Genomic DNA, 11,056 nt, shown 5'->3' on the forward strand with positions numbered 1-11,056 from the left:
CAAAACTAAATAAAGAATAGCCCACATTCTAAACACTAAATCCACTCTATTAAACAATGCGAAGTTAATCATCACACTAAAAATAGGAGATACAAACAGCTAATGAAAGTTTTGTGATTCAAGGGCTTTTCGAGAAACTTGTTAGCAAACATGCCGTGAGGCAAATTTCAAGCCACAATGCATCAATCAAATTACTCAACTGATTAGCCTAAAATTCAGTCAAAATTCAGCCTAAAAAAAGATTATTAATAACGATACTTCTCTTTATCCAGCTTATTTATTTATTTATTATGTTCCTAATAAACAACACAAGTGTGACGACGAGAAGTATCACAGCTGATGAGATACTCTCATGTATACACTCTTCATTGAGTAATAATGTTCCTTCCAGCTGTGCCAAACTACTCCTGTTGCATATGAAGAAGTTGTTCCCCCTTCATACCAAATACCATTCAGATTAGAACTGTGACACGACCGGTACCACCAAGCTCCTACAAATACATGTAGGCAATTCTGATGGTGTGTGATAAATATATTTTTACATCAACAACAAATGTTCCTAGGTTCACCTTTAAAGTATAGTCACATTTGCCAATTAATTTACATATTATGTTATAATTAAATAGGTTTTTAGGAGCTTGTTTTGAAATACATTTTTACCCTGTTTTCAATTGGATAAGGAAGTTACCGATCATATGCCATTGCAATAACAAACACGTAGCGTTCGTTCAACACAAAGAAAACGTAATAAAGTTTGCGAACATAGTGCTAACTAAACAACTTGATATTTATCTTGTGGAAAAATCTGTTCTGAATAAGATGGATTTTACAGTAGAATGATATTTGTTTTGATTCTTAGGATATTGTTTAAAGAGTAGCGATATATCAGTTTTCAAAAACCTGTTTAAATAAATTTGGCAGAATAATTGTTTGGTCAAAGATTAATGGGGTAGCAAAAAATTGAGAAACAAGCTAAATACATGTAAGATAATTTTTATACCAAAACTAGAGTAGGTAAGTTACAAAGTTTTTCATATGTTACTTACCATGAAACATTTCTGCACAGTTGCTGTCATGCAGGTCATTGTCTCTATCGAACGTTGTGAATTTCATATTGTTGTGATCTTGACCATCTGTCCAAGAGTCCCCTGCATCTCCACTATATCCTGATGCCTAAAACATTTTTGATGTTATAGCATGAGAACACACATGAGAAAACAAAAATTTAGGATTTTTGTTTAACTGATAGAAAGCATACCTATACAAATTTTTAATGGGTTTTACAGAGCAGACATTCATTTGATTTGAATCATGATTTATTTCATAAATGAACAGTACTTGTTTGTCCTTCTTGAAAATAAAACATATAAATGTATTTATTGTGCTAATGAACCAGCAATGATTGATTGCAAGATTTGCTACTGCTGTATAAGATGTTTGTGCATTAATTATTAACAGATATGCTGAAATATTATATTAAGATTATTACTGTAACTATTCGCTAATAATCAAACCTCTCAAGAGTGGGTTTCGTTTTAAAAGCTGTTAGATTCCACCAAAGCTTTGTTGTGAGGCTGTTCAAAAATGTGATATTCTTTACAGTAGTGACAGCTATGGTATTTCAAGAATTTTGTTTTTACAGTAACTGAAACTACAAGCACACATTAGATATCATCTCTAGCAAGTTTCCATTGTGCTGTAAACATTGCCACTATTAAAAGGCTCAAAGAAAGTAGATAAGTTCTACTAAAATGGCAGAACTTGGTAGAATCAAGCAAAGAGAAAAGACCTTGCTTTGTTGGCTGTGACAGACAAAATGGCTCACAGACCTCATCAAATAGTCGATACAGGCACATATCCGATGTTCAAAGCCTTGGGATGACTAATTTCAATAAACAGGTTCATATAAAACGTCATACCAGTTTGAAGCCATCTCGTACCCTGGTACAATAGATACGGAATAATTTACTTGACATATTTAAATAGTAGTTGATGCGAACCAGTGAACCACAGAAACCTTTGTGCTGCATTTCTTGAAAGCGTTGAGTGAGGACGTGAAAGACTGTGGCTGAGCCTTAATAGACTGGCTTTCTTTTTTGCTTTTAACCAGCTTCAGGCACATCTCTATTTATGCTCACGTTTAGATCAGAATTCTGGCACGAAATAGAAGATGGCTGCATTGGAAGATTTTGTTTGGCAAACGTATCTAATGGTTACAAAATTGAATAAAGAAATAAAGTAACTGCAAATCCAGATCATGGTATTGTTATCATTACAAGCGTACAGAGTTGTGAGTCTATCCCAATTTGAATAAACGTCCGAGTCATGATGTCGGTCGTTTTGTCAGTCCTGCTTTTGGCCTGACAATTTGTTGCCACATGATTCTTTATCCAGAGGCCCTAGGAACCATACACGCATACTGGGGAAATGACATAAGCTCTGACTAGAGTTGGTACTGTTGGGTGTCGTACTCCAGGTGCAGAACTTCAGTTTCTGCAAATTTAGTTTCTTGCTAGTCAGCTTGTTCTTAATTAGACAAAAAAATTAAACAGGTTTATCAAACTTGACCAAGTTACCTCACTTTAGCCAATCATATTGTTTTGGTAGATCTCCAAGTGGTTTCTTACTCGACTAGCCACTCTGCATACTTTAAAAGGTAGGGCTTGAGCTGACCACGACTGATCATTGCGAGGCGAAATACCAACTAGGCGTTATTTGTTATGAGTTCCTCTACTTGAAATAGAGGAACACATAAATGTAACCTACTTAAGACGCTTCTGTCCATTGCAGAGCCTCCTTTCGCATTCGAGTCTGGCATGCCCATGCTCTTGCACACAAACCTAAACTTTTAATCAGAGTCTAAAAAGGTCAAGCAAGCAATAATCTTCCCTCGTCTTTAACGATTATAGCAGTTTCAACACATACGCAAAATAACTTACTATTTTACCAGGTTTAGCAATGCTGGCTGCTTTGTATAAATGTAAAGTAGTGAACAGTATGTATATACCTATGTGTCTCTATTGCCTACTAAGCACGTAAGACTGGCCTCTTTTTATGACATGTGTATCACCAGCTCAGTAACATCTGTGTCTGTCGATAGCCATGCCTACTCTTCATATCGATCAGGCTCCCAAGTGGTCTGAGCTGACTGACGGTTATGCCGAATTGCAACAAGTACTATTGGCTTTGAGCTCTAGGTCGTGGCTAATTGGTTTGGGGTATTTGTCTGCAGCTCCACTCATTGCTTTCATAGATTATTCAGCTGAGCTCCAAATTCCTAGCTAAACTCTTTTTATATGTAGGCTTGCCTGTAGGATTATTTAACTCCAGTTCAGGTTTCAGCTCAGGGAAAACATCCTGCTTTCTGGCTGTTGTCTCTCGCACATTAGAGGCTCTGCCATGATCAAGGATCATGGCTGGTGCGTAATCTAAGTTTTTACACCCACATCAAATGGTTTATCTAGCTCTTCCTTTGCACAAAATACTGTGTTTAAAACACAATCAGGAAATAATGGTTAGACCAATCTTTAATGAAATGGAATGGTGCTACCAAATTAGCCTAGAGCCCATGGTTGAAAAGCAGCAAAACCAGGCAGCAAAACCCAGTCTTGTTGAATGTAGACTAGAGGTGTCTTTGTATATTTTTGCTGTTTGCTCCAACGTTCTTCTTTCAAAACCATGTAAACATCTTTAAGTTTTTTGAGGCATTCACCACATACTCATTTGTTGTCGAAGCTTCCGTAGTTGTGGGGGAAAATCAAACTGGTCAAACTATCACACCTCTCTGTTTAGTCTCAATTCATCGGCTTTTATACGCTGCTGATTTGGGTGCGCTTTTGGAAGCTGTCATCAGGTAAGGTAGATGTGTATCCAAATTTTCTAGTCTTTTTGGTCAGTTGCAATGCGCAGAAAGAGTCATTCAACTGTTGGTTGTTGCACTCCACTATGCCATAGACTTGAAGGTGGTAGTAAGTGGTTTGCGACTTATCTACACACAAATAAATCTCTCAATTTACACCATTAGCTGAATGACGAGTATGTGCCGACTGCTTTTTGGCAGTAGGCACAGGTGGCACTGCCCCCTAGGTTTGTGTGGCTCTGCTCTGGCAGAACCAGATAACAGGAGACCTGCTTATATGATGCACTCTGCAGTGTCAGTGCCATTGCTTCTGAACCAAAGATTTCTGCCATCTGGTGAAGTTGTTGGTCAGTATAGGAATCCATTTTCCCTTCTCGGTGTTGTTGGTATCGGTTCCATCAGTGCCAATTATATATTTTGGCTATTGCGTTCTAGGTATTGGTTTTTCTTATAGCCGGCTGTTATCTTGTCACAATGTCCTTATGCTCGACAACTCTATCAAGTTTTCATCAGTCTAATCATTTTGCCTGCCATCCTTGGTTAAAATCCTTACCGTTAAAATTGGCAGAGCGGCTAACAATTATCCCTTTAAGAGCCAGTGGGCAGATTGCACATCAACAAATTTAAATATGACCAAATTTTGAGCCTCCAATAATTGATATATTAACATATGCCAACTTCATCCTTTAAGGTTTATCAGCGAGACGGTCTGTAATTTGGTTTGTGCTATCAGCGTTACTAGTGGCTATCTCGTTGCCAGCCCATACAATAGTACCTCTCAGACTATTAGGGTCGGGCTGCCATTTGAGAAAATAAGAGATTATGAGATCAGAAGGTACCTGTAGTCTCACCTCAAAGCATTGTTTTGCTTTAGTGCTCTTTTCTCACTGTGATAAAGATGGCCTTGGGCGGAGAACCCAGATGCGTGATGCATCTTTAAAGCAAGAATCTGTAATCTCGCTACTTTGCCCAGTGTAAAACAACTGACTGATTTTTTCTGAATGTATGAAGGAATGAATTTCTTCACTATATAAAATAGTCCAGAGTGGGCCTCATGCAACAAATGCATAGCATGATACTTTCATCCGCTTTAGTATTTTCCATTTCAGTTATTTTTTTTATTAAAGTAGTAAATTTTACTAATCTTCATCTCATCGGTGTGGTAGATTCAGGAATAGACATTTAATTGAGACAAAATATTTCTAGTGATTGTGCCACTTGCTAAGTAGGGGCTCAGCCAAGTCTTGGCAATAGTTACCTCTTTATTTTTGGCTCAGAGATCGGTTCTGGCGAACCATCTTTTTCCAAAGTGAAGTGATATTCAAAGTGAACAATGGATAGTTTGATCACTCGTTTGCTAAGAACTTATGAGCTATCTTGACTTTTTTAAGTGATATCTCGGGTTTCATTAAATTGAGGCTAGAAACACTGCAGAAAATAAGTCAAAGAGCAGGGATCTTTATGTATAAGTCAACCGCCAAAAATCTCAAAACCAACTAAACTTGGAAGTAAGTGAATAAAATTTTATGCAATATATCTTTGAGAATTCGACCAAACGTTGTTGTGAAAATCTAAATAGTTCTTCAGAACAAACCGATACGGTTCGCATATTTGTCAATTGATGATGGTACTGGCTTGTTTAATAGGTTGGCAGGCGGGCCTTGCAGAATTAAGAAAGTTTGTAAATAACTACCTTTTGATTCTGAAATTGATCCTGTTCACCATATCAAAAGCAACTGTCGGTTGTGGATATCTACGGATTACTGCAGCAGCTGGGACAATAAGATGGCTAAACAAGAAGCCAGGTCACTGGTGGTGCCAAACTAATTTGCTACATGGCAGCTAGTTTCTAATTTTTTAAAGTTTGCCGTTGATGACAGAGTTTTGCAAACAATTAAATTTGAGCCAATCAGACAGCACCCTTATCAACTCAAACTAAGAGGGAGTAGAACGAAATAACTAAGAAATAGGGCTGCCTGTAAAGCTCAACTGCTGACAAGAAACGTGATAAATTGGGTTCTTGTTGTTGTCATTTAAAGAGGTCATATCAGGGCATGCCAGACACTGTTATTGGCCAAAACAACAAATAAGTTCTTGTTAAGCCAGATTCCAAAGAGGAAGGAATGACTTGATTTTCAGCCTTTCGCCGCGCCGACTTCTTTTCAGTTAATGAGTACGTAATCTCTCGCAATGTTGCCACCGTTATCAGGTTGCAGACAGGTTGACTCGAGCAATTGAACAAATGGTATATCAGAGCAATGTGGCAAGACCAGCACCACTACATTTGGTCTAGCTGACACATTTAACGCACACAGACCAATAAAAACAGCAATGTATTCCACCGAAAGGAGTACTTTGTAGAATGAAGATATGAAAATAACCCAGCAGTGTAGGCGCAAGTGACTGAGCTAGTCGTATATGCTACTTATAGTAGACAGATAGGCATAAAAACACTAAAGAGTGTATGGGAAATCCTATTAAAAACAGTCATATATAAGCAAAAAATTTGTTCCAAAAAGCTATATCAAAGCACTGCGCTGAGATCCCTACTCAGTTAAACATCTTTAACACGCAATAAACTTCTGTTTTCTTGTGATTGTTCTTTTGAAAATTTATTAAAACTGAACTCACATGGTTTGCGTAGTCAGTAGATGAGTCGTTAATATAAAAAGTAGAATAGTTGGCTGTTCTAACTTCACCATCATGTGACTCAAGGTAGATACTCAGTCTATGGTTAGTATTTGTGAGGTAGTAAATAGCCTCTAAACCTAAAACATAATAAAGTAACTTTGTTCATTAACTTGGTATTTTTAGCTTAAGAAGACAATACACATGTATCTGGTTTTGATTTCAAAATACATGTACATGAGGATGTTAAATACTAATAACTGATATACAACTCAGACAAACCATTAGACATCATTAAATGATGTTGATACTAAACCTTTGTTAGTATCAGAGTTATGTTCTCAAACCCTTTTATGGTTTTACATGGCAACAAAAATTAACACACCCATCCAATATTCTCCATTGATCTCTCCAAACCCATCAACATATTCATTCCAGCCTCTGTAGAAGTCAACACTACCATCTAGTCTTCTTTGTATAACAGTCCAACCAGATTCATGGTCAAACTGACAGACAGCTCTAATCAATCTCCATCCTGCATCTGGTTGGAGGATGTAAACTGCACCAGACCTTCTCTCTCCTTTATTAAAAGCATCCTGACAGTCTAAAACGGTTTTAATGCGCTGTTACGGATAAAAAATTGGATCATTACGAGATCCAGGCATGAGAAGAATCAAACTATCATGTTTATAAAGTACTTTTTGGTGAACTGGATAGTCACGGTAAATTATATAATATCTACATATACCTTCATATATCATATAGCATATATCGTTACAAAGTTAAATTCTGTGCAAAATCAAACGGTTTGAAGTGGTTTAGGATAATGTTCTATTGTTCAATATTTGAAAGTCATATTGAAATAATATTGTTGATTTTAATGATTGATGTCCTTCCATGTTGAAACAAAAGTTCACAACTCCAAACGTCAAAACAGCTATATTTGATTACTTTCTCGCTTATTTCATCTTGCATAGGCAGTAGTGTTCGGTTCTACATCCATGAATAATACACAAGCTGTGCAATAGGAACATTATATTGTAGAAGCTTCATACATGTGTATCATCACTGCCTTTTAATTAGGTTTTATTTCTGGATCAGATTACAAAATTATGGTTGGCCCACTTGTCTGCCCTATTGAATACACAATGTTGCAGCTCAGCTGCAATCATGACAATCCTTTCATACATTACACTATATTATATGTCTAAAGCTGCTTAAAAAGCCTAAAAAATAGTGAGCCTGATCTGTTGAAGGTTTTTGAAAATGGAAGACTTTGTAAGTAGCTTAATAATGAGATAGAAGTCATAAATATTAAGTCGCATAAAACATAAACATGTGTACTAATTGTAATTTTACATGTACGTTTGGTGGGGTCAGTGCCCGAGTGAAAAAGCAAAAACGCTGTTTGCCATAATAGTGGCATCAACTAGTATTTTGAGTAAGTTCAATTAAAAGTATTTTTTGTGTGGAGTTGTACACAGATCACATTAACGAATACAAACAAAAAGCCAATGTAACCAAGTTGTATCAATGATAGTATATTAGCTTTGTTTGAAATTTTTTTAATTTTTGTGGGAGTTTAGTAGAGACCACTTTGTCATGTTTCTTCAGTAGTTCAAAGTACTGCTGAGTTCTATTTGTTATTGATGAGAATAAAAAGTATGTGAGTGATAAGCGTGGACTTTTAGAAACTTTGAAGAAAGAGTCAACATTTTAGTAGTCAAATATAGTACCGCAATAGAAAAACTTGTAGTTGCACACTACGGTGGCTCATGATGAAAGGTTTTTTATATACACGGTTTTATATTTCCCAAATGACTATTCACGTATGAGGTAACTGAATTACTAGAACTACCAACTGTCTTTTTGATGACAAAATTTTATTTGAATTTTCCGCACTACCTATACATCTAAACTTTTTTGGTATTCATAGCTAAAGTTCGACTTTGGTTACTTTGTTCGTTTGAATGTGATTTTACTTTTAGCTTACCTTGATAAATGTTTCGTGTTGATTCACAGCCTGATAGTTCTTCTAGTATGCAGCAATCCTTGAAATCAAAAAAAATATTAATGATTGTATAACTAGCAGCGATAAAAAACATTTGATATATATTTTAAAGTAAACATAATTATCATATTTGCACAGACGAATGTCATTAGGCATCTACACTGAAATATAATAATCGAAAGTAAGTTCAGTTTATTTTCAAATTATTTCTACTCAAGGCTATCAGAGAAAATAAAAGACTTCCAATCATTAGATTTTAAGCTTATCTGCTTACTTCATTGGTCTTCTCCATGTACGTAATTCCAGTACAGGTGTCACTAGTGTTTAATTCTAGAGTTGATGAATATAGGTGACATCTGTTTGATCCTTCATCATTTAGAACAGCAACGCAGTCTTTGTCATACGTACACAGATTTACACAGTGTGTAAATGAAAAGCTTTCTGCAAACAATTTAGTAGAAAAAAATCTAAGAAATCGTTAAATTAAAATAATTGGCCAAAATGATTTTGTGAAGAGTACAAACACTTGTAGGTTTTAAACTGTGCAAAAGTCAAAGATACCAGCCTGAAAAAAGTAAGTCTTTAAAGACACAACTGCGTTTGTAGAGATTTATTTGACAACCAGATGAAAATATTAATCATTTCTACAAAAAGTGAAATGACGCATGAAAAAGTTTATTTGCTCTTCTGATCTGGCTGTCGTTATTTTTATAATTTCCTACCTTTTGTTTCCAATTCCGATTCTTTTGCTACAACCGAATTCATGACATTTCTTCGAATGCAGTACGTTTTACCATCAGATGCAGCAATGTGCACAAGCTGTAAATAACCGACCAAAATCACCAGCGCAACCTTAACGACGAACATTTTGTGGTAGTAGACAGATGCGTAATGATTGTTAGGTATATTTAAATGGCAAGCCCTAATCGATATTGAACTTCATTATACAATGGACTATAAATACTGAACTTAACAACACTAAGATAAATGAGAGCCGCTGGTTGCCCTTCCTATGATTGTGGTGATTACAAAGCAAAATGAGACTACTTGGTTTTGCTGACCCACATTATTTAGGCCATTAGGTAATGTAGCTCACATTACATTAAATTTGTCTATTCAGGACCGGGTTATAAAGTAATGAACCCATTTTTGTTCAGTTTATTCCAAAGTTAGGTTAAACACGCTCAATTTATTTTTACATAGAAACGTGAAGTCTTGTAAGTGAGATACTCAAGTTTTAAATAGTATTATACCTAATATGAAATTGTCTTAGTATTTTATGCAAAGAAAACGTCCACAACTTCATCTTTGCCTGTCATCAATATCAGATTCTGGGCTTTTTGCTAGTATTTACCATGTAGTACATCACAACTAAGTCCAGAGAAAGGTTAAACATGGTAAGTAATATACATCCAATATATATAATATATTGGAGGTATATATATATACATCCAATACATATAATCCAACAATACTGAAGCGGATGGGATGCTTTTTATAGACAAATGAGTTACTCCTATATCACCTAGTATAGATAGTAAGTCTAAAATCTCGAAGATATACTCCAACTATGTAAAGCCCATTAACTTTCAGAGATGATCCTTAATTTTAACTAATGCGATCTTTGATTTGAGAGCTATTTGAATCTACAATAACTTTTGTGTTGATTGTAAAAAAATTATGCCTAAGCAATATTTATATTAAACTGTTTGAAAAAAATGATCTTGTGAAATACTTAGACTATTTATAATAATTATAGTACCTTGATTAAGGTTATTCAGGGTGTTCAGTCACTTGGAGCACAAATAGCCTATATTTTGAATGCACTTTCTGTCAATGTTTTTGTATGAGCCCCTTCTTAATTCTAGTTGAAGCCATATTTTGAGAACAGGTACAAAGGCAAATACGAACAAATACTTCCATAGTGATTATTTAATTTTCTATGACGCAAAAATAGAAGTGCCAAGTGTTGATTTAAACCTCACTTTCTATTTTCAAAACACAGTACTTCGGTACTTACTAAATATTCATCACTTTAGATTATTGATAAGATATAATCACTTGAATTTAATATGAGTCTACCTGACTGTCCATCTAGGACTGCCGTAATCACGTACAAAAAAGTATTATTGTGATTTGGCTCAGCTTGTTTATGTAGACATTCTGAACACTTCCCAGTTGCCTTTTTGCTTGAGATTAAACTCACATACTATAACATAATTTCCTATTGTCTAATACACCTGGCTAAAGAATTTCATTTGAAAGTTTATCATTTATATAAATGGTATCAAACAGTGAGTAAAAAAGTTTCTATTCATGTATTGATTATTTTATTATTTCAATAAAATGGTAGTAGGTGCCGAACACCATGCCTATTCATCACATGCTAATGTAGTCTTGCAAGTTAGTGACAATGTTTGTCTTTAAATATGTAACAATGCTTTGTTGACATAGTTGTGTTTAAGCAAACAAATCCAAACTAGTTCAATAAACGCTGTGAGATCAAATGAATACCGATAATTACTTTGCAAACCTTGCAAATGATAGCTAAGGTTGCA

The 11,056-nt window shown here is 35.3% G+C and overlaps 1 protein-coding gene across 1 annotated transcript; it reads right to left on the reverse strand.

The window, feature by feature from the left end:
• Positions 1 to 330: 330 nt before the first annotated feature.
• On the reverse strand, positions 331 to 8,790 carry LOC137398175 (angiopoietin-related protein 2-like). The gene is made up of 5 exons (XM_068084281.1): positions 8,773 to 8,790; positions 6,873 to 7,110; positions 6,491 to 6,627; positions 1,047 to 1,173; positions 331 to 491 (listed from the first exon to the last, which is right to left on the reverse strand). Exons 1-5 carry the CDS (start codon positions 8,788 to 8,790, stop codon positions 331 to 333), a joined length of 681 nt encoding a protein of 226 aa, XP_067940382.1.
• Between the last annotated feature and the right edge of the window lie 2,266 nt (positions 8,791 to 11,056).

This window comes from Watersipora subatra, chromosome 6, assembly GCF_963576615.1.
Source record: "Watersipora subatra chromosome 6, tzWatSuba1.1, whole genome shotgun sequence".
Lineage (NCBI taxonomy): Eukaryota > Metazoa > Bryozoa > Gymnolaemata > Cheilostomatida > Watersiporidae > Watersipora > Watersipora subatra.

Bases quoted from the DNA above. Each gene is read 5' to 3' on its own strand.
- LOC137398175 (XM_068084281.1), bottom strand. The intron at 6,628-6,872 runs GTGTGTTAATTT...ATTATGTTTTAG, and splicing joins CAATGGAGAATATTGGATGG to GTTTAGAGGCTATTTACTAC. The intron at 1,174-6,490 runs GTGAGTTCAGTT...AAAATGTTTTAG, and splicing joins CTACTGACTACGCAAACCAT to GCATCAGGATATAGTGGAGA.